The 24,274-nt window shown below is 47.7% G+C and overlaps 1 protein-coding gene across 1 annotated transcript; it reads right to left on the bottom strand.

Annotated features, from left to right (window-relative positions):
* Positions 1-923: 923 nt before the first annotated feature.
* On the bottom strand, positions 924-4,641 carry HEY1 (hes related family bHLH transcription factor with YRPW motif 1). Its single transcript, XM_064442505.1, has 5 exons — positions 4,205-4,641; positions 3,974-4,049; positions 3,806-3,889; positions 3,610-3,691; positions 924-2,782 (listed from the first exon to the last, which is right to left on the bottom strand). The coding sequence occupies exons 1-5, from the start codon at positions 4,405-4,407 to the stop codon at positions 2,199-2,201; spliced, it is 1,029 nt and encodes a 342-aa protein (XP_064298575.1). The 5' UTR covers positions 4,408-4,641; the 3' UTR covers positions 924-2,198.
* Between the last annotated feature and the right edge of the window lie 19,633 nt (positions 4,642-24,274).

Below are 24,274 nucleotides of genomic sequence, written 5' to 3'. Positions count from 1 at the left end.
CTCCTGCAGTGTTTTGCGTTTCACTTCTAGCAGTGGTCTCCTACAGCTGAGGGAGGAAGGTAAAACAAGGTTATGCACTTGAATGCCCTCCCACTCTTTCCAGCCTCACTCTTCCAAGAAAGCCTCTCATCAATGCCACTCCTTAATTGGCCCGAGAGCCCCTCTTTAAACAAAGCTCTCGTCTCCCACAGGGCCGAGTTCTTTCTGCTGTTCTGGCAGAGCTAAAGCCAGACAAGGATGTGCCATTTACTAACACAAGTGTACTATAAATCCAAACACACAGGGAAGAAGTGAGGTACTTCCAGAAGTGGTTGATGTACCGCAGGTAGGGATTTGCAGGGAGGACAGACCACATCCAGAGAAAACCTCCTATGTACGTGTAAGCCTGTCAGGTTGTTACTTCAAGAAAAAGCGGAATATGCTAACAACACCGCTCAGTAACAAATATAAGATCAGTCAGAGACCTTGGGTAGACACTGCACTCGTGCACTGAACATGAGCTAAACCAGACTGTTCGGTACAAGACTTTGTTACAGAGGATGGACAAAGATTTCATGAGTTAGGCAGGAAAGGACTGCATTTGTAAAGATGATCACCTTTTAATACAGATCAGTAAGGATATCCAGGTGCAGTGCAGCTTTAACCTCTTCCCTAGTAGCAGCCCTCGTCTCTTTGCCATCTGCCCACACGCTGCCAGGCAAGTAGAGATGACACACAAAATGTACCCTAAGTTTTCATTCCCTTGACTGTTATTGGGAGACACCACGTTTTTTTCTGTACTCAGCTAGTGTAGCTGATTATACCATAATATTTGAGAAGAAAGTAAATACAAGTGCCCCCAGCAAGACTAAATAGCAATTGTTCAACACCTCCCATGACACCCAGAGGCACAGAATTCTGCACTGATACGTATCAGACAAACATGTCATTTAAAATACTTTGTTCTTTCTCCTTTATTTAGCCACAACACAAATACAAGAGCAGTCAAACCCCGTCCAGTGGAACTCTCTAGATAAACCTGTTCAGATTAAGATTCTCATGAAATCCACCAACATATACATGTACACACACACTCTCACGCACACAAGAATGCAGCAGAGCCCTTACAAAATGAGGAGCGGCACTGAACTGCACCCAAAAGTAAAATGCAATACAAAAATCAACCAGTTAGGATACATCTGTTAAGCAACACTGAACGGGTTCCTACTGTACCATTCCATTGGCTATTTAAATACCAGCATCATTCGGTTCAGGTGCAAATTTGAAAGTCACAGAGTGGAAGAGCCTGATCTCAGTTACCCAAAAATATGGGGTAATAGAACTATTACTCCACTATAACTCAAAGCAGAATGTGGCCCTATGAAATGAATATGCATGTGACCGGGTCCAGCTGGCAGACTGCTGCAAGTGACAGCTTCTTTTCTTCCCTTCCCTTCCCCAGCAACTAAACCCATCGCCGATACAGTGTGTAATTTGGCTTTTGCACCCTCCCCACATTAGAGGTTTGCTCTAAAGCACGTACTGCTCCTTTTGGTGGAAGAAAGAGTGCAGTGGTGCTGTGATGTGAGTAAACGTCCACTAGGGACTAGAATAAGACCACCAAATATACCAAACCACCGCAGAAGAAACAGAAATTGGGCTCTTAGATAAAGCTGGCCAAGCTGGTCTATATGATTTGTCAACGCTTTGTTCAGAAGTGTAAGACTCAAATATAGTTTACAAAAGAAGTAATTCTTTATAGAACATCTCAGTGTCAAAATACTAACAAAAAACACAGCTTGTTAATGCTGAGAAGACTGTTCTTGGAAAAATTAATAACTAAACTAGGCCATTGCTAACAATAACAGGTGATATTTCTTCATAAAAAGGCAGTCTGACATACTCAGGAAAAATGAAACATTTGAAACGAACAGATTACAAAAGTGATTTAAATGCTCAGCACAGATCTAACACAAGTGTTAACAACCACTACTGTAATTTTATTTTTGGACAACTTCAGCAACTATTTAAAAAAAAACAAACTGCTAATACAAAAATGTAGAAAACAAAGAAAAATCCAAAGAGACAGTTTTTAGACAAACTTAGTTAAGGTGAAGCTGTACCTTTGTCCCAGTTATTAAGAACTTCAACTTTAATCGTGGCATAACCCAGCTCAGCTAGGTTTGTAGGCTTCCCCACCCTTACTAAAGAGTTAGTTCTTAGAAGGCTCCGATCTCAGTCCCCCAGGGTCTGTACGGTTTGCCAAGGGTTGCTGACTGCGTTGGTGCAGACGGGCTCAGCACGTTGGGGGACAGCAGATGGAAGGAGCCAAACGAAAAGGGGAACGCAGACAGAGATGCCATGGAGGAGAGAAGAGGAGGAGACAGTTTGGTAGTAGATGTGACCACGGGGAGCACTGGTCCAATGCTGCCATTTGGGGGCACTCTGAGTGAGGAAGTTTCAGCATGTGGGGCGGCAATTCTGGTCTGGTGATGCGGTTCTGTGGAAGATGCTGTAGTACTGGTATTACCGTGCCCATTTTGAGCCAGCAGCAACGGGTGAGGTATGTGAGGGTGATGTCCAAAGGCATTGCCCCAGGGAATGTGTCCAATGCCAGTGTGTGCACTACTCGCTGCTTCCCGTTGAGAGGCGTAGTTGTTGAGATGAGACACGAGTCGAACTCGCAGAGGATCGGAGGCGTCCAGACCCTCTATAATACTAAGGTATCGAGCAACTTCAGCCAGGCACTCTCGAAACCCTAGACTCCGGTAGTCCATAGCCAAAGCATGAGCATCAAAATAACCTAAGAGAAAAGAACAAATAATGGAGACTTAAGATGCTGTTTTCTAGTCATTGTCTACATGTAGCCTCCCCACTCCACCCTCCCCTGTGAGCATATTTCACTTGGATGTGGTTAGTATTCCTAACCGTAGATTAGCTGCCAAGCTCCTTTTTTTTCTTTTTCTGTCTAACAAGCTTTTCTTTTATATCTGTCCTGTGATGCTGCAAGTCCCAAGACCAGTCACAGACTGCCATTTTTAAACTGAAATTGCACACTGCCACCAGAGGAAAGTACTTTTGTTCTTTCCATGTCTCCCCAGTGCAAGTGAAACCACAGCGCAGTGAAATTCATTAGAAACACAAGTCCTAACTTATCAGAGGAGACTTCTGCAGGCAATATACTTACTTCCTAAAAGTGCATTTCACCTTTTTTGCTAATCCTTTCCACTACTCATTTCATCCTGGTTTGTTTTTTTTTTTTCTAGTTTCTGTTCTGAACTTTCAGAAAGTTAGAGAAACAAGCATATCACAACAGTAAAAGCTTTGTGTTTTCCATGTTGCCAAAAGCCGATTCACTTCACGGTGCTGACACATTGCTAGAGAGATTTGCAATCACTCTTCCCTAGAACAACGTGGAGCTAGCACCATAAAACGTTTCAGTGCTTGCGATACCGCAAATCTTGTCAAGCAGAAGAAAGTCCCAAATTCCTGACGAAACCTAAGAGAGTTTCCATTCACTTTCTCCAAGTACTCCCACAGCACACTGCACACCAAATGCTGGGGCACACACTCCTCTCGCAGCAGCCTCTCTGCAGAGCTGCTGACCCACTGTCAGCCACGGAACTTTACCTTTCCCTCCTGCTGTATGCAGCATTTTCAGATGATCGACAGTCATCTGCAGAATCTCTGCTTTTTCCAGCTTGGCTGATCCCTAGGAGAGAAGTGGAAGCACGAAACTTTTTAGGCACAACCAGAGAGGTGGAAGAGGGGCGACCCTTCCCCCGGGGAGCAGGGGGAGGCAGTGCGGAGGGTCACCGGGCGCTACCTGCTTCTCAAAGGCGCTGGGCACCAGCCTCCTCAGCTCGGACAGGCTGTTGTTGATGCGGTCGCGGCGGCGCTTCTCGATGATCTAGGGCAGAAAGCGGAGGGTGAGGGGGCGGCGGGCCGGGGCTGCGGGGAGCCGCGGCCGGCCGGCGGGCGGGTGGGCACTCACCCCTCGGCGCCTCTTCCTGGCCAGGATCTGCGACGTGGTGGAGGGGGACATGGAGCCCGCGGCCGAGCTGAGGTTCCTGCGGGGAGCAGCGGGACACCGGTCACACAGGCACCGGGGCGAGGCGGGGGGGGGGGGGGGGGGGTGCCGGGGCTCCGCGGGGCTGAGGAGGGAGGGATGGAGGGAGGGAAGGGGCGCCGGGCCCCCTCGCGGCGCCCGACCGCCTGCGCTCACCCATTCTCGTCCGCGCTCTCCTTCTCCACCTCGACGGCCTCGTCCAGCTCCTCGCTGTCCGACGAGCTGTACTCGGGGTGCGATCGCTTCATGGCGGGGCCGGGGGGGGGGCGCGGGCGGCCGTCGGGCAGGCGGCGGGCGGCGCGCGGGAGGAGAGCGCCCAGCGCGCGCCCCGCGCCTCGCCCCGTACCCGTCTCCCCCATGGCGTTCCCACGCCTCGCCTCTTACCCGCCGCGGGCGGGCGGGCCAGCGAACGGGCAGGCGGGCGGGCGGGCGGGCAGGCAGGCAGGCAGGCAACGGAGCGGGAGGGCAGGGAGGCAACGGAGCGGGAGGGCAGGGAGGGAGGCAGGCAGGCAGGCAGGCAGGCAAGCAAGCAAGCAAGCAGCAGGCAGCCGGGCAGAGCACGCCCGCCGCCGCCCGCTGCCCAGCACCGCCACGCGCGGCCCCAGCCGCCCCCATTGGCCGCCGGCGCCCCGGCCTCAGCCAATTGCCGCCGGCCGGCCGCTGGGCCCCGCCCTCCCCCCGGCTGGGAGCAGGGGCGGCGGGGGAGGCGCGGCCGCGCGGCGCCGGCCGTGGGAAAGCGGCGCGAGGCGCGGCGGGCGGCGGCGCTCCGGCGCGGGGCGGCGCGCGGCAGCGGCGGCCGCCGCGTGCGGGCTCCGGCGGCAGCGGCGGGGGGAGGGGGAGAAGAGGAGAAGGAGGGGGTGTGGGGGGGCACGTCCCAGGCTGGGGAGCCAGGCGGTGCCGCTGCCGTGCGGAGCGGGCGGGGGCGGCCGTAGGGCAGCCCCGGGGCGCCCTCGGGGTTGCCTTCGGCCTTCGCGCCGGGGGTTCCCGGTAGCCCGAGCCCTGCGGGGTGATTACAGCCTGTGAAGGCTAACTGCCCCTTCTGAGGCCGGCGCGGCTTCGGGGCGCTTCCCCGGGGCGGGATGCGGCAGCGAGGCCCTGGGTGTGCTGCGGGAGGAGAAGGGGACGCCTGAGCCGGCGCAGCTTGCTCTCCTGTTAAAAAAATGAGTTAAATGGGTGGTTAAAGCCCAAAAGCTGAGGAGGCTTAAGCTTAGATTTTTTTCTTTATTGGCGGTGCAAAGGAAATCGGGTCACCCCTCTTGATTGTGCCTTTCTGAACTGCAAATCTCCCAGCCAGATCCTTTCCTTGTCTCCCCCCGCCCTGTATTTTGGCGGTGGGGAGAAGGAGGAACAGTTTTTAAGCAGCTGAAAGCAAACGCGCCTTGCTATGCAGTTGCTGGCAAGGAAGAAGGGCTGACAGAAAAGGTCAGCGCTGCATGCGGTATGTGCAGAGTTCTGGCTGGTGCGCTCGCAGTGAGGACATGCTGCTCTGCACTGAGCAGGGCCCTGAGCCTGGATGCCGTGTTCCCCCAAAATGCCCTGTTCCCCAGCACAAGTCCTCTTCATTCTGCCAGCTTTCTCAGGCTGAGGTACTGGCAAAATGGGACAGGTGAAATGAGGGCGTACTCTTTGAGGTGGTTTCATAATAATTAAATTTTCATTTACATGAAGCCTTTTAACTAAGGCTTCTTTTCTAAGTTGATTCTTTTGTGTTTTGCAACTGAAAGGGCTGGAGGATAACTAAGATGTGCATGGTTTGACAGTGAAGAATTGATGAACACAGATTTCCCCATTTCAAGACCCTGGAAGAGCTGCTTTCAGCCTCCCACTGGTTTAAGTAAAACTTAAACTCTGGCACAGAGTTGCTCCAGATTTCATGCAGTTGCCCATATTTTTGCAAAGCATCTCTGATGGGAAGGAAAATGGAGACAAGAACCAGGCTAAAGGTAGTAAAAGAGCTGCAGTTAAGGAGGTAGAAACAGTCCGGCAGCCACTTCTAAGTAACTAACAGAAGATGTGGGAACAGAATATGTCTATCATTACATTTTTCATAAATCTATCCTTTCTGCAGTGCTATAATTAAGCTTGTGTCAGCACTTCTATTACATCCACCTTTCCAGCCTCTATATTGTTGTAAGACATCCCTGCCTGCACCACTTGCTTTTACAGAACCAAAAGCCAGGTCAGTGGAAGGCACGGTGACATTTATGCCTTTTTGGCCTGCAGACTAGTCACCAGGCTTCTCCCATCCAGGCATGTGTGTGTTCTTCATACTATGGGGGGAGAAAAAACGTAAAAGAAATTACTTGGCATTAAGCACTCGTTGCTTGTGACTGGAGGTCTGGCCACCCAGGTTCCCAGATCCTGCAGCTCTGTGAACCACAGGGGCCAGGCAGCCTCCAGAGATGCTTTCTGAGCTTGTGTAGGCACTGGCCTCTCCAAATGGCGGTGGGAACAGGCAGGTAGAGTGTAGCTGGGCCTCAATGTGAGCAATTGCAGTTGGCTATCAGCTGCCATGGGAAGATAAATGTTTGCCCGTGTGTGGTTTTGATCTTCCCATCCAGCACTAGGAGGAACAGACAGCAAAACCAGCCTTAAATTACTCATGTGCTTTTCTGGTACTGGGCAGGGCTTGACCCTCAGCGTTGGGCTAATTGTTAACCGTGGCCCAAAGGGCGGTTTTATTAGCCAGAAATTACCAACACCTTGAGACAGCACTGTCATGCACCTCTCTCACCAGACAGGCAGGCAGGAGAGCAGCCTTTTGCTCACCAAAGTCCAAGGAGATTAAAATAACAGTGCACAAGAAGGAAGCACTTCTAGAAAGAGCTTAATTTCAGACCTCATTGATACCTTCACAGCAATCAGGCAATGAGCCTTGCGAGATGACGGCCTTCTCTCCTGTCCCCTACACCACCGCGATGCCTCCCTCCTCCCTGCTTCACACTGCAGTGCGAGCACCTTCTTGCCTTCTACATGCCACTCCTTACTGCAGCCATGCCCGTGCCTCAGTCTCCCCACCATCCAAGCATTTCATCCCATAGCTGCACCCCAAACCCCCTCCTATGATACACACGGGCACGCTTGCCTTCCCCCCACCCCCCCCCCCAGCTTCCTCGTTGCTTGGAGGTCTGGCACAACTCAGCATTTCCAGCTGCAGGCTCCACCGCCACATCTGGTCAGAACGGCAGGACAGGGTAAAGCTGGCACGGCCAAGCAGAGGCTCAGGTTTGAAACATGCAGGAACTGTTGTTCGTGACAGTCCCTTGGAAGGGTCCGGTGTCACTTTTTGTGCGCACCCCCCGTTTTTCTTTGTTGAATGCCTCCTACCGCGATTTCGGTGCTAGTCAAAGTCCCACTGAAAGGGAGTTGTTTATTGCTGCTGCGGGCTTCCCTCCAGCGGAGACCTGCCACTGCTGACCCTTGCTCTAGTGTGTGCGCTAAATTAACTCCCATCCCCTTCCTTTAGGTCTTCTCTCCCAAGGGAGCAAGTGCTTTGAAGAGTAATCCCGTCAACCTGTCACCCCGAGTCCCGGAAACTTGCCGTTACTATGGTTACTGTGCCCAATTCAACCGGTGGCTCTGGCACTCGCATTGCAGCCAGGCAAAAACATCAACACCCTCCCCGTCCCCACCCCCCCCCCCGCATATATCAAGCTGTGGCATCAGCTCTGCAAGCAAGAAGTTGCTGCTCCAAATCTTGTGTTTTTCTTTACTGACTTTTGGCTGAATATGTCGATTGTTGGGTGCCACTGACGTGGTTCAAAACTAGTTATCACAGAGCAAATGGAAGCGCTTGAGAAGTAAACGGGAGCGACACAAGAGTTTTTCAGACTGCTTGCATGATCTGTGAGCAGTACTGTGACTGTAAAGGTGTTTTCTCAGGAGCTGAACACTGAAATTCACGTCTGCACATCTCTGCGGTCCAGATACCCAGTTCAGAAGTTAGACTTGGGCACACTCGAAGCATGGTGGCCCCAGGTTCTGCAGTGCAGATGCCGTGCATCTTTGTGCTGCAGCAACTGCTGCAGCGGAACATAAACATTACACATTCACACTCACGTGCACCTGTAGTGATGTCCAGGTCATCAAGCTGGCTAAGGGCAGGGATGATTTTTACATCAAAGTCCTTGCTGTAAGCAGAGTGCCTCAGCTGCAACACTTATGCTGCAGCATAGGTTTCAGCTCTCATTTTTTGGAAGTAGTGTATAGCTATAAATAAGCAAGATTATCACTGTCAGCATATTAACCGTAGCAGTGCAGACAGATTCCTCTTCTGGATGGCTATGTACAATGCAGGTAGACTTTGCATTTACCTGATTTGGCTCCAGCTCATCTCCAAAGCCTGAGCTAATCTGTGAATGTACAAACTGCTGACAGGCAAAGCTACCTCATACTCAGTCAGCCCTCTGTCTGAGGTGGGAACAGACAGGTTGGCTATTTTATCACTCAATTTCCTTTCTAATCAGCCCAGCCCCTTTTCTCTTTCTATGCACACTTCCCTCTGAGTCAAGGCTCTTGCAGACAGCAGCTTCTTCCACTAGACAGCCCTTCCTCCATTCCCAAAGCACAGTCTGTGCTGTGCACTGAAGGAGACCGAGATCCTGCCGAAGGAATGGCACCAGGTCATGTTAATTAATGGCTGTCTCATTATGTCTCAGATGCAAAAGGGAGTTGACTTGGGGTGGCGTTGTGTAGAAAATTCTGGTTTGATGTGCAGCCACCTTTGCTCTTAATTACAGGAAAATGACCTAACGTCCATGTGTGTAAGCGTGTACCTTGTGTGTAAAATCACACAAGAGATTCAGTAAGGTGTTATTGGCAGGACAGCCTCTATCAGCATTGCCAAATGGTAGAGGGGACAATGGCCACAGATGTGTGTCACCTAGAGACAGCATCCCGCCAAGGTGACAATTTCACCATCGCTGGGCAATTTGTTTATCCCTGTGTTCATTCCTCAGTATCACACAATGCAGTTTGTACCAGCTATCACAGAGTAAAACCATGTTTTCCTTTTTGCTGACCTTTTTTCAACCAAGCCCTCTGTAGTTTGCCAAAATAGTTTTCTTTTTTTCCTACAGTACTTTTCTCGTAATTTGACTGAGGAATAATGATACAGAAACTTGCTCTGGTTTCCTGCTGTCGAAATCCTCACAGTCCATCAAGGAACGGCCTGACTAGCCATTTTTCCTGTGCAATTTTGCAACTTCAATATTTTAAGAGCAGTGTTCAAACCATGCTTTGTGTTATGCAGTGATGTATGGAGGGGAAGTCCCTGCTCCAAAGACTTTAGTCTGAGACCTGCTTTGAGTTTTCTTTGCCAGTAAAATGTAGCTTTGAAAAAAATGTGTGTGCGCTATTCGTTCTTGCTAGGAAGCATAGGAGAGAAAACAACTTCTGGACCTTCTGGTCCACCATGCAAACTGTTACGTAGAAGTATGTTCATTCAAGAGGAAAACTTGACTTTTGGCAAATTGAAAACCATTTTTTCTAACAAGTTTCCTAGAACTACTTTTCATCATGCAAAAATGAAAATGAAAGTTGAGCCATTGGTAAGTACACTTTGGAATAAAGCAAATCAAAGTAATAGGTTATTGCTTTTGAAGGTACTGGCTATGTAAAGCTTTGATGACCATTGCACAGACAAGGTAAAGGAAAATGGTGCATATTACCTATCTGGCATGCTGAGCACTGACTCCTGGAAAAGTGTCTCTTTACTTTCTCTCATGTGATAGCTTGTCTTCACCTCACACCTTTCTGCCACAGCATTTACTAGACACCTGCTGACCCACAGTGATCACCCACCTGAGCAAAAGTTAGACCTGGGGAAACAACCACTCCGTAAGGCACTCCCCAGTCGCAGAGAAATTAACTGTGAGGGGATGTTTAGCATGTGTGACAAGAGTGAGAAAGTGCCAGGGATTTTTAATTGCCACAAGGCGGTCAGGACTTTGGCTGAGGTTTCATCATGGAGATCCTGGCAAAGTCACCTGATTTGTCTGCTTTAGATAAAATAATGACTAAGCTTGACTGGTTTGAATGTGAAACCTTATTCCAGGCAGGCAGAGTATTTGGACATTGGAGGATATCAAAATCAAATCCTATCATCAGTTGTCTCTTCCATTACGTTATGGAATACTAGGATAAAAATAAACAGCAGAAGAGAAGTGCCGCTCTGATTTTACCAGAACAAAGTTAGATACTGAACCTACTTTTTGTTAGGGAAACTTTTAATTTTTAAATAATCTAAATGTGTATCAGCATCTGACCTGAGGGGATTTTGAATCCAAACTGAGGGGTCATAAAACAGCTAATTCTTGAGATTCAAGCCGATTTAGAAGTGCCACGAAAACACAGTAACAAAATAGCAATGGCCTGTGCTGACGCTGAGGGTGTTTTCCTGTGAGATGCCTTATTTCAGTCTTGCTCACAGTACTTAAAAACCACAGCATTCCTACAGGTTTTGGAAAAGTCAAGACTTGTGGACCCTGCAGAGCCGACCAGTATAGCAGTGCAAGACCAATACCCTGAGTGGATCCGCTGTTCTCAGAGTGACCTTCATTTCATTTGTTTTTAAAGAAGAAAAATTATTCCAGGAAAAATAGTTTTATTCCAAAATAGCACCCATCTGAAAGATTTATTCCAGATAATCTCAGTTATATGGGAACAGGAGCTACCAAAGCAGCATGCCAGGAGACCTATAGCAGTAAACTTCCCATGCATACCCAGGCCTCTCTTTTGATTCACATTGCTGTAGCTGCACTAAAAATCCCTTGCGTTTACTTGTTACAGAACCAAATCAGTAGCACATGGCTCTCGATATGTAACTGTCTAAGCACTGCGATGTGGCGATGATGAGCTCTGTATGAACACCTCCACGGTCAATATTAATGACGGTGCTCTAAAGCAAGTGCAGTCACACGCTCCTAATGCTTAAACCACAGCAAATGTGTCTAATCCCACACAATAGCTCCGTTACAATATGTCTTAAAGCTGTGGTTGGCCGGGGAAGTGGTGACCACTTCTCACATACATAACGTATACCGAACATATTCAGCTTGGCAGGAAGACAAGAAGCTGGAAGTGTCACACTGGAGCCTAGCCCCCTGACAGCATGAGACATGTGCTTGTAAGCTGTCTCAAGGAGGATATTTGATTGCCCTCTTTCTTCTTCTGCCTCTCTCCCGACAAAAGTGGAGTGACCTCCCCCATGACCTGGCAAGTGCTGAAATTCCCCAAACACATTTTTCTGTTGTGCCCCAACGCTGAACAAAAGGAAATGGAGCAGCCTCGATATACTTGAAGTATGGAATGAAAATAATAGCTGGCTCTTGCTCGGCCCACAAATGCCGATCTTCACCTCCTGCCCAGCACCGTTTGCGATGCCTCCCACGCTTATCTGCTGTGTTGTCGGCAGGTCTTTTGGATTTATGCACTTATTTATTTATTTATGCCTTTATTTATTTATTTGGAGAAGGGCAGAGTGGGGGGCGGGCGGGGGGAGGAGGGGGGTCTATGTAATTGCAGTTTACACTGCGTTCCCACGCTACTATTGTTTGTGACTTTGTTTCCTATTCCCATCACGTGTGCTAATTAGTTGGAGCTGCTGGCTAGCTGGGAGGCGTGTGTCTGGAGTAAAAGCAGAAAGATCACTTCCTGGAGGGATCTAGGCAATCTGAACAATTCTTTGCTTTACTTTCAGCCCTCTCCCTCCCCCCCGCCCCGTCTTTACCACTCAGGGAGCAGAGAAGAAGTGCTGATTGTCAAATGCTAGCTACAGGAGAGGCACAGATTTTCTCTTCTGAAAAGGAGCAACTCATAGAGTCAAAGGGAATCAGGCTGGAAAGAACATCTCTGTGTTTAACAAACCTGATATTTTTTTTTTCCGGCAGAAAACCCCAATGTCTTTCTGTTATGGCTAAGAAGGTAAAAGCAGCATTTTTTAAAAAAAATTCTCAGGTTATTTTAGCCTGCCCTTAGGAAGTGAGTCAGATTTTTATGGCAAGGCTAAAGCTAGCTCATGCCATGGCTTGCAAAACAAAATGAGACCCAGAGAGAGAGAGAGAGAGGGAGAGGGAGAATTACCTGAGTCATGGCATTTGCTTATTAGTGCAGGCATCAGACATCAAGGCCAAGTCACATGGTGAGACCAAGTACCTGTGCATAGATCAGGTTTTAGACTCAATGTTTGATTTGCTCTGGTTTGTTATTTTTTTTTCATTTAGATCTCCAGTTAAATCCTCCTGCCCACAGCCCTGGTGCTTTTCAAATGCTGAGCACACTAGACCCTCCTCACATGGTGCAGGCAGCGGGCAGCCCACACAGGCTCTGGGCTGGAGCCCCTCGAGTGAGAGCTTCCCCGGGTCCCACCAACCCCTGGGGTCACGTCAGCAGCCTTAGCTGAAACCTGTCCTTCTCGTTTGGGCAGCAAGCCCTGGGGACTTGCTTTTCTGGCATTAATAGTCCTTGTCACACTGGTCTAGAGTGATCCTCCACGTTCTCTGGTTTCACAAGCTGAAGGAAAAAAGTTGGAGGCTGAGAGCGTGCCAGGGAAGGTCAGGGGGGTCCTGCAGCCGGTCACCCCCTGAAGGGAGAGTCGTAGCTGGGGCTCTTCTCATTTCAGCTGCAGGCAACTGGCTTGAGTGCCTGATGCCTGTGTTATCATCGCTGTCAGGCTCAGCAAAGACACAGGCGTGCTCAGGAGGAGGCAGGTCCTAACCTATTACATTGAAGGGGGAGTGCCAAGCACTCACCCAGAAACAGGAGAAAGTTTAAGACTGCACTTGCGTCTCTTTCACCAGGCACAAGCTTATGAGAGCAGAGGTTTGCTGACAGCAACTGTAGCCAGGCTCAGCACAAGTACGTATAGCTTGTGCTTTCCTATACAGCTCTGCCAATGTCTAGGGAAAAGCCCAAAGCAATAGCTATTGGTCTGCCCTGCCATTGTGGGATTGCAGCTAGGTGAAAATCAAAATTTCCATCCTCTGGGAAATTCCAATATTTCTACCCTTATTTTTGTTTTCACTTGAGTCAGGGAGAATTGAAGTATCTTAAGTTTGTTTGGTTTGGGGTTTTCCTGTCCTTTCTGTGGGGAAAACAAGACCTAGGTTTTGGAAACAGTGAAGCACTTCCCTGTGAGTCAGATCAGTTCTAAAGGGCATTTCTTTGAGCATCACATTAGTACTTGGACATTGTCATTTATGTCATTCCCCAACACTGTTTTTTCTTAGAGACCGGGCCCCCTTTCTGGATTACCTGTCTCATGATACCATCTTCAGCTCAGGGCAGAGGAAAATGGTTTGAATTACTGAAGGTGCAGGCTGTCTGGCTGGCCCAGAGCAAGGCTGGGTAATTTTCCTGCCAAGGAAAGAAGTATTTTACAGAATCATTGTGCAAGGCTTCAGAGCTGGCGTCCATGCACGTCCTGCTTTCTGTTCGTAACCACTTTTGTCATTCACAAACACTTCACATCCACACAGTAGCTCCAATTGCTTTGGCAGGTAAATTGGGAAAATATTGGCAATCTAGCTTTCAATGAGATAAGGAGCTAGGTTTTCAGGTGACATGTGATCAAGTAGCTGGTGACCCAGCCCTCTGCAGATGAGCAGGTGCTTCTGGTCCTCCAGTGGGTCACGAAGCACAACCTGCCTTGGAGGTGACCCCGGTCACCTGCTGTCAATGTGGAGAAGCTTAACGAGGCAAAGACCTGCAGAGTCCGCCCTGCATCACGGCCTGCTTTACTCAGGAAACAGGCGGCCAGTGAGGGAGGCACCCTATAGAAATATGGAGGGCATTCGCATATGCATCATTAATTTCATTATTTCCGTTAAGTAACCCCTGATTTGGCCTCAGGTATATATCTTTGGCAACCATGACAAGCAAATAGTCCTGAGCAGTGTCCTGTGAGATATTCCTTTTCCTGGTGGAAAAGATCTCTCTCCTTGGGCATGGCTACAGTATTACCAAAGGGAAAACTAAGCTTTAATGTAGCATTAACAGTCTATAGAGTCTGCAGCTTTTTGCACCTGTGGTCTTCCACTGGCCTTAAACATTATAATTTATTATTATTTATTTATTTTATAATACAACTCACAAACTGTTCCAGCCACTGACCTCCCAGAGAGATTGCTAATCAGGCAAAATTGCACTGCAGGGAGTGGTGACTGCTGTGTTCAGATATCTTTTAAGGATTTGTGAGGACCACCAACATCTTTGCACAAGTAACCTGAACCAAAGGAAAAATAATCTAGCAAAGCAACTCTGTGCACTGTAACAATTACAAAATTTCATCAGGACTTAATCTGGTTAGTGATTTTTTAGTTCTTGCAACTCATTATTTATATTTAGAAATTAAAAAGCTCCAGCAAGGACAAAAAAAAAAAAACCCAGCCCATCAGTGAGTCATTCAAAAGCTCTCTGTTCTTTTTCCTGTTTTCTCACTGAATATGGAAAGCGGCTCATGATTTCTGTCCTGATATGCAAAGCCTATTCGAGACTGGTTTAGCTGCCTGAGGGAGCTTCACTCAGACTTCATGGCCACAGTTGCCTACAACAGCGGCTGCAAATGGAACAACATAGCTTCAGCTAAAAGAGAGGCTTCTGGGTGCATTGGTCACGGTAATTGCAAAATGCTCTGTGAAGATGCCCACCCCTTTTGGAACTACAAATTAAGCGAATGACCTCATTTCAACTTTCTCTGTGTGTGTGCTGGTACAGTATACTCGGTTACACACAAAAATTTTAAAAATTGTGTTTTTCATGGCCAGCAGAATTAATCAAACCTTGTATCCTATGGAGTGACGCTCCTGATACTGGCCCAATATCTGTACCTGCCAGTTCGCTCCATGGTACTGCTGCCTGCTCCCACTGGCACCACGTGGGCAGGAGGCAGACTATGCTGCAGTGAGCATGAAGGCTTGGGCATACTGACTACCAGATTGCCTCCTCTGGCACGGCCAATGGAAGACTAATCTAGGTCCCTCTTCTTCACCAGTTTTGCATAAAACCTGTGGGTTCTTCATTAGCCTGAATCTGCCATTTGACAAAGGTAGTGGGTGTTGGCCAACAAGCTTCAATGTTATTGAGTGGGGAGTGACTGACAGATGGATAAACAGCAAGGCAGATAAACGAGATGGTTGCCCAAGCTTGGTTACCAAAGGAAATCAATTTAAAAAGAGCCTCTTTCAAGTACTAAAATGTTTCCCCATGGATTAGGAGGAAGAAATTATTTCTCTCATCAGAGGGTAGTAGTAGCAATGATACTGCTGTAGACCTGATGGTCAAAATAAATGAGATGCAGTTTTTTTAGGAAGAGTCAAGATCTTTAGATCTAAGGTTTGTGTGCCCACTTTATCCACTTTCTCAGCTATATCACCTGGTCTAGTAAAAGATATTCCATTTCTTTGCAAACTTTACCACTCTTAAGGATTTGGAAGACTCTTAGGCAGTGAAGTAATGGACCTCAGAGTAGGTACACAGATTAGATAGTTAATCAGTCACTCACAGATTGTTTCTGAGATAGGAGAGCTTTCATACGCTCTCTTGGAGAGTTTTCTGGTTTGTGATGACTGAAAATCGAGGGATGGTTTCAGTACCACATTTACAACTACAGGAATGTAGACCCAACCTTTAACTTGAAAATATTTGCATAAAGCATTCAGATAATATAAAGGAAATGGATTACTTTATACCAGCTGGATTACAGCAAGCCAATATTGACTTCAGGTTTTGGTTGTCAGCAAGATTTATTTTACTCGAGGTAAATATTGACTGTGGCACAGCCAAGGCCAGTATTTACTTTGGAGGAATATCAATCTTGTGGCTCAAAACTGGAAGTCGATATCTTCATTGTTATACTTTTTCATAAATACTGGGGAGGGGGGAGGGAGGGCTTTGGCTAATGGGAAACATATATATACATAATTTAAGAGAGTAACTCTGTTGCAGTGAAAAAAAAAAAAGAGAAAATGTGGAAAGAAGGTTATTACCTTGGACCAGTAAAAGATGGGAGCTGCTGGAAGGAGCAACACAGTTGGAATATTATAACTTCCAGGCAAACCGTCCCAGCAGACACTGGTTGTTGACCTCTAGAAAAGTAAACAGCAAGAAATGTAAGTGGTAGCTGCTGTCAGGAATGGTATAACGGATGGAACAAGACTGTCTGTTCCCAGCCTCCTTTGAACTGTCAGTTGATTTTGTCTTAATACTCTGTAAGCCCTGCAAAATACAACTCGCCTGCTCTGTTATGGGATAAGTTTAGAAAGCCACTGAAATCGTGCTTATTGGAGTCTTTGTCACTTGTGTCTCTTTAAAGAAACATGGCATCTAAACTTAAATCAAGAGGAAGACAGAGAGTCTGTTTGGATTTGGGGGCACTAACGTAAAAATGCTCTGTGTTGCTTTTCACTATGTTGGTGAAACTGTGGAGGAGGGCATTAAAGTCCATAACTATTATGTTATCCGTGAAAACTCTTGGCACATGCACACACAGACCATCTTCCTTGAGGCAATGTACAACACTTTCCTAGTTAAAGTGCTACAAGAATATAAAAATAGCCATTACCCTGCTAATGTCAGAGATAGTCCTATTAATTACAGAGGTAGACAAAGAGCCTGCTGGATCCCATGGAGCTAGAAGAGGAGGAGCGCTCCCAGGCACAAAGCCTAGGTGTAACGGTGTGTAGGAGGTGCTAACAGATAACCCCAGCTGTGAAGAATCACTCACCATCTGGACAAGTCTACCATGGACTATGGCTGGTTCCCCAGAGGCCCCATTCATTCCACCACATTGCTGCTGGTAGCAGGACGAGTTTGGTGCAGACTAGCTAAAATACACCTTCTTAGATAAGAAGCCCATGGACTGATTCCTAGCCAGGTATAGCTTGCAGCTGCTGGAGCTTAGCCCCCTCCAGAAGAAACAGGTATTAATGGAGCCAGAACTGGGTCTCTGATCTGGAAATCCAGCCTTGACATGGACACCTCTTCCAAGTGGTGCCAAAGACAGCCTGACAAGAGCGTGTACCAGCAAAGAAAAGCTACACGGCCCTGGTCTGCTTCTCACCTGCCAGCGGCACCAGGAGGCACAAGCAGCAGTAGGAACGCTTGCCGAGCCCACAAACGTGACAGGAGTCAGGTCTCTGCAGCAGGCCATTCGCTATCTCAAGAAAATCCTCAGCTGGTGCCTTACAGCTGGATTTGCCATTATCTTTGCTTGCCAGCGTTAATGTTTGCCTTTGAAAAGCTCTACAGACTTAACAGCTGTTGTGGCGATTGCTGCGAAGATCCAAGCTGAGCTTGTTAGAAATGCTGGCCTCCTTGCTTCATGTGTTATTTGTATTTGTATGTTGTAGCCCCTCCAAAATGTAGACATCAGAGCGGAGAAAGCTCGTACTGGCCTTCCTGTGTCTGTCCACTCCCTCAGCTTCGCTGTGCTTGTGGAAGCACTAAGTGTCGAGGATAAGCAGGTTCCTACCTAGAAGCCTTGCTGGGGCCAGTCCTGCACGTGAGGAATGGCAGCTCTTTGAACAGCTTTCAAGGGACTCGGATACCACAGAAGAGTTGCCCACGTCATCCAACAGCAACATTAGCTTAGGTCCGTCCTCTCTTGCAATAAGTGATTCTCTATGTATTTGGGATCAATAAATGTCAGACTTAATGAGATTAAGTTACTGTACGTTAACAAGATAACATCGGGGCAACGTGATCACCTATTGCCTTTGACCAGGCAGCAAATTGCTGTTTTATTTGTTTTTCTTCTTCCTGTATTTTTATGATTTGGTCTACAAGGTGGAAGAAAATTTGGCTATGGAATTTTACATTTTTGAGGTAATAGATGTCCCTCAATTCACATGAAAATAATTCACTCCTGACTGGTGCAAATACCAAGAGAAGCACAATGGATTTGGAATAAGATACTCCCTAGCATGACTGCCTCAGAATATTGTAGGAGGGAACTCTAGAAAGTAATGGACAGCAGTCCTTTCATTACAGCATCTACAAGATGTAGGGTTGTTTAGGAAAAGGTAGTTGCCACAGAGAGGTATGTGGTCCTCAAGATGAAAAACTGTCACATGCTGAAAATTCATCTGAGAGCAGCTTGTCATGTGAAAACCATTTGCTTTCGCAGTGGCAACGCTCAGTTTCGGCTCAGATAATTGATAGTGTATGTGTGTTCACCTCAATCAGCTGTAACTTATGGATCTCACCTTTTTTTCTGTGTGGAGCTCTTCATTTTGTACAAAGTGTTGTTTCCAAGGGTGAGACACATCCAAACCCTTCCCACACATCAGGCTTCAGCCTCAGTCTTAAAATAAATGTGGGTTCTCCCAGTGGGCTAATGTGAGGGGTAACCAGGCTATAGTTGGGTCCCCCGGGTGGACCTTACATGAGGAGATGATGTTTGCAACTTCATCCGAGCCAAGGAGCCGAGGGAGGAAATGAAGGGCGACCCAAGAGGAGCTCTCCCTTGCTCTCACCTCCCATGCCAAGAAAGGCATAATGATGTATTTTGAAATGAATATTTGTCTTCTTTTCCTGCCATTCAAAAATATTTCATTCCCTGTGTTTGTGTAGTTTTATGGTTTCTTTGGATTTAGTGAAATCCCTTCCCTTGCTCAGATTCATAACATTTTTTTATAACTGGCCATGCTAGAGGTTTGGAACGCCATCCACCTCTTTGGCAAATAATTACCGTTTGTGTGGTCTAATAAACGGTCCCAGAGGGTTCAACATGAAATAGCCAGGGTCTACAGGAAAGAAAACTATGTGGAAACTTGCGCAGCTCCACTAATCTGTAAAGGAACAAAACAAAGTTGTACCCTGGGGTAAGAACCAGTAGCGACTCGCTTAATTGCTACCATGTCAGCGTGTGAAACTACTACCTCCGCACAAGCTAATGTGAACCTGATGCGGTTAGATTTCTGATTAAGGCCAGCTAAATTTCACTTCAAACGAGCAGATAATCCCCACGACAGATCTGCTGTGCAGCCAGGGCTGTGTTTGTTATCTGAGCCTGGTGAGGCAGCCTGTGGGGGGGACACGGACACCCCAGGGCAGTCACCTTTAATGTGTGATGGGTATAAATAGGGTGGCCGGTGCCTCTGGATCTGTGTCCCTCCCTTGCCCGCCTCACTCATCCTGCCCATGGAGGGGGAACTCAGCCAGAGGGTGATGAAAGCAGAAGGTGAAGCCCCTTTGATTAGACCACAAACAATCTTTTGCACTTCAATCCCATTTTCTTCCTTCCCCTAAGATGGTGTGCTGCAATGAGGGCAGCTTTACAAAGTCTCCCAAGTCCAGTAGTCTCCACCATGACAGTATGAGGAGGAACCACAAGTGCAGAGGAGGACAGATTTGGGCTCAGAAAGTCATAACTCAAAACCCTGCTTTGTTCCAGCTGCCCAAGCCCCCACGGGGCTGGCCAGCCCGCCCAGAGGCAGTGATGCCATGGCAGAGATCATGCCTGTCTCCCCTCCAGAACGGAACAACCTTCCCATGGTGGCTCTTCCCCAGATCCCTGCCCCAGACCAAGCCATGCGATGGCCTCATGCTCCTTGACTTGGAATTTAGAGAACAGCTCATGAGCCACTCCAAGATCAAAGTCCTGACCCCACGAACGCCCTGGCCGCAATCCCAGGGCATTGCTCCCGGTGTGCACCGAGGCGTGCTTACGCTGTCAGGCCCTTCAGCTCCTGCCCAGTGACACAGGAAGCCTGTGGTAAAGCCAGGAATAAAACTATTGCCAGAAAGACCTCCTGGCAGTCCTGCGCCTGCCTTAATCACTAGATTGCACTTCCTTTGCTTCACCCATTACACAAGATTTCTTCTTTTTTGGTATTTTTAGTGGGACACTCTCCAGTTTCCAGTGGGTTTCAGACATGGTAAATAACAAGGCTACTGTTTGTTTCTTTTAGGTGTGTGTGAACGCTTTCAGACTCAAATTCCTGTAGTCTTCTCTTCGAAAGGAATCAAAATTCAGAAGTGAGGAAAGCTTTTCTTATAATGCTTTTGATGCTCCTGTAAATCTTTCCTTTTTTTAATTGAATCTACAGAAAAGTGCACAACAGCAGTGCAGTAGCTCCGATGATCCCATGGGTGCTTGGTGGTGCACTGGGCAGCTTTTAGTACACTGCACAGGTGTCTTCATTCATCAGCAGTGGAGATGCTATGGAGATGTTGGGTAGGTGCAACAAAGAGGAGCAGAGCCAAGTCATTGCCTAACTCTGCATTCTGCATACACCATGTATTTTAAAGAAAACCAGTTTTGTTTCATCTGAAAATACTGAGTCACTCAACAAAACTGTGTTTTTGAAGGAAGTACCAGGCAGGTTGTTAGGAGGAAAGGGGCAACGAAAGAGGAGAGAGCAGCTGTTTGAGACTGATCAGAGAAGCTTTAAGTAGGTGAGAGCAACAGTACCTGGCTTCTCTCTCAGGTCCCTCAGAGTCCTGTGACCACACCTCCTCACAGGACCGCTTCTTTGGGTGGCACTTGTAGAGAGGAGAAGAGGGGTATTTATCTTCTGTGGCCAGGCAACATCCTGAACAACCTCTAGAGGGATGGTTGTTAAGGACCATGGGCCATTGCTGCTGTTGCCAGCAGCAGAGGAGCTGGCCCACGCTTGAAGCTACTCTGTATCTGGTCTCTGAAGGCGAAGGCAGGTTAAACAGCTCACAGAGGGTGCATTTGCAGATGTCCACCTTGATAAGCTGTTTCACTGGTGACCTTCTCCCCACTGGGCCTACGAGACCTGCTTTCCTCCGTCAGCAGCCCACCAGCTCTGATGGGCCCACCACCCCATTTCTGCAGCACCTCCTTTTGCCTGCCCAGGAAACAACGTCCTGCTCTGCAGCCTTATAATGCACGCGAGCTAATCTCACACACCCAGCGAGCCGGTGCCGATAACAGAGTTGACATCAAAGGCCTGAATCCCTTGTCTGATTTGCACTGCCTGGCCATAAATTAACTGAACTCTACCCCTGGCACCCCATCCCTGTGACCTCTGAGGTGCTATATTTACCGGGGCACTCTGTGTGCTAAGTCAATGTGGAAATTGGGTTAGTCATACTTTCCTGGAAGTGTGATCTTGCCCTGCTTGGCTGCAACCTGTGAGCTTTCCCAATGCTACAAGCACTTTCAAAAGCGAGTGCTTTTCCAGCGGAAAGCCTTCCAGCTCCATTGTGAACCAGGGCTGAAGTGATTTGCATTGGGAGCAGGCAGGAATTCAGGTTATAAAAAAAAAATAAAGAAAATAAGGGGTGTGCTGAGGCGACTGAATCAATGCATTTCACACGGAGGTTTGCTTTCAGCTGAGAAAGGGATCAGTGGTTATGTGAGATAGGAGAGTCCTGTAGACAACTCACAGGTCTGGATTGTTCCTTAGCTAAACTGCTGCATCTCTCATGAAAACTGGAGCAGCCCCAACACAAAATGTAATTGCCAACCCTTAAAGTATCATGAGAATGAAAAGAGAAATTATATTGCAAGCATGCAGCTAACAAGGAGAAGGGTTACCTGCTCCAGGTAAATGAATAGCCAGGATCTCATCAAGCTGTGTTAAATGCAGGTTTTCTGAAGGACAATGTCATCCTGTTCCTTGGTATTCCTATTTCGTGGGTCTTCTCTGAAGATATGGGGTAACCTTTGGAGAACCCCCATGCCAAACCGTCAGACTCTAAACTGAATTCCGAAAAATGTTGGCAAGTTGATAATATAGGAAAGATTCACAACAATTTATTTAACAGCAATTTTATTTAAATTATGGTTTAGAGTAAATTAACTAAATTATTAAAACTAAATTGTATTTCAGTGACTTTGGCAAGTGTATTCATTTCAAACTTTGAATAAATTGAAGCACTTCTCTCTCCAAAATCCTATTCTGTAAAGAGTTCTGCTTTGAAGAATTTTTGTTTGCTGGTGCAAAACGCTCCATAGAAAGCTCCTGATGGCCAGAGTTTGTGGATTTACACCGTTTCAGCCCTGACAGCACTGGAAATTCAAAGAAGGTGAGTTATTTGCCCTGTATGCCTTGGCCATCCTCTGGAGAACTGCCAATGGACCCCATGCTGCCTCCTGCCCTGTCACGCTGCACCAGCACCTTCTCACCCAAAGACCAAAACCTGTCAAAATGTCTGAGACTCAAATGCATCTGTAGCTCTAACTTCTTACCTCATTTGATGGTTACCTCTTGTACAAGGAACGTGAAAACCTCATAAAGCCATGAAAAGTTTTCTGACTTTAAAACTTACCCGATATAAAAGTCTGCTTTTTCATAGTCTTTGTTGCTTTGTACAAGAAAATGTATTCTGTAAAGCTCTGCTGCCAACTAGCAGATTCTTCAAAAGAATTCATTTCTCTCTTTTCAGGACAACAAACTGCTTAGCTACATCTGTGAGGAGGTGGAAGCAAGCCTGCTTTGCCCTGCAGCCCTTTCACAGGGGAGCCTGCTGGTATAGGGTTACCCCTGAGTGACAGCAGCAGCGACCGGAATCAGTGAGCTATTTAGCAAGTGAGCTGTGACAAACCCCAAATCAGTCAACAAGCTGGAGAAGGACCTCCTCTCCTCCCTGCAGGCCAGGCTTTTGAGTAATGTAGCACCGAACAAGGTTTTCTGGTCCTATGAATGGGGTCAACACAAAAGAGTAGTAGCTTCCCTCCTGGGAATTCTAGGCTGACCGGGAAGACTTCAACAAACACTGTCTGTGTTTAAGAAGAAACTTCCAGTGGTTAGCGCTAGCTGAAGGAGGCCTGGCCGTTGGCCAAAGAGCAGGACACCTGGACCCTATTGCTCTCCCATGAGACTGTCTCAGCTTCACCAGGAAGTTGGGTTGATCTCCTCCAGCAAGGTTAAGGCTTGGCACAGTGACAAGATCAGGCAGTGGTTTCATCAGTGAGAGCACAGCTGTGCCCATGGCAGCTATCAGAGCTTGAAGGCAAAGGACCAGGGGACACTGCCTCATGCATCTTTCAAGTTCTCTTTTTATAAGTGTAATAGAGTATGAATATCAAAACCACATGAATTTGGGGTTTGCTGTCTACCAACAACGTCTGGAACAATCCTTATGCTCTTTCCAAAAGTGAACAAACTATAAACAACCATGAAGTTGAATGTATCCCCCTCCACAAATCATGTAGCAGACAGCAGTGGATAAGCAGAGGGTTTCTTACCCTTGTAGAGCCTGCCAGGCTCTGTCTTGACATTTAATTTCTTGTGACCCAAAGCAACGTCAGAGTCTGTCCTGTGGCAGGTTGTCTGTGAACCAGGAGTAGCAAACCTCTGCTGTAGAGCTCTGGGCTTACTTCTGCCTGGACTATATCTATACTAGTAAATAAACAGGCTCACGAGGCCAAGTGCCACAACCCAGCTTATATCCATACAGCTAAACTTTTTTCTGCATACTAGAGACTGGACTAAAACCATGCGGGCGAGACAACCTGGATACTCATGGTAGCATGGCCAAGCCCAGTGCCAACCAGCTCGAAATCCTGGTGCTGAGGGACATCCTGCTGTGAACAGGGATCCCGAAGTTGGTCTGGCTGCAGCTGATGTCTCTGAAGCAGTTGCTACTCGAAATGTTCATCATCCCTCCATCCCACCTACCTCAGCAGCTCTGCCACCGTAGCTGTGGGCATTATTCATCCAGGCCAGGTCAGCCAAACCTGCCTGAGTTTGAACGGTTTTTGTAAGAAGTTCTTTGAGGACCTGGCTCATTCAGAGAGAAAGGAGTTAAGGACTGATTTTGCAATCAGCTGTGATGTCTGCAGGAGGTGAAATGACCCAAAGCTGGGGAAGTCTCCCTCCGGCTGACGTGCAGGCAGAGGATGCGTGGTGGCCCTCTGTGAGCCGTTCACACTGAGCACAAGACATTTGCTGCTCGCTTCAGTCTGCAGCTCAGTGTGACAAAATGTGAAGGCGCCAGGGGTCTGCCTTTACCGGGAGCATCCTAGCAGTGGAGGTGGGAGGGCTCCATTCTGGTCTGTAAATCCCTGGGAAGAGCAGGAGAAAAATGGCTCTGGTTTTTATATTGCAGGGCCACTTGCTAAAAATCATAGCATACCTCTATGTCTTTCCCTGTTCAGGACCCATGACTGTGTGAGCTTGGCAACAGCCTCTCTCTGCTGCCAGTTGCTCTTGTTTTCAGCCAGGCTGCACAGACCAGCCTTGCACTAAGTCTCTGAGACTTCAAGAGCTGCAAAGCATAGGTCTGATCCTGCCCCATAGCTGGGGGCAAGCT

This window comes from Phalacrocorax carbo, chromosome 2, assembly GCF_963921805.1.
Source record: "Phalacrocorax carbo chromosome 2, bPhaCar2.1, whole genome shotgun sequence".
NCBI lineage: Eukaryota > Metazoa > Chordata > Aves > Suliformes > Phalacrocoracidae > Phalacrocorax > Phalacrocorax carbo.
This window is presented reverse-complemented; position numbering and strand designations above follow the sequence as displayed.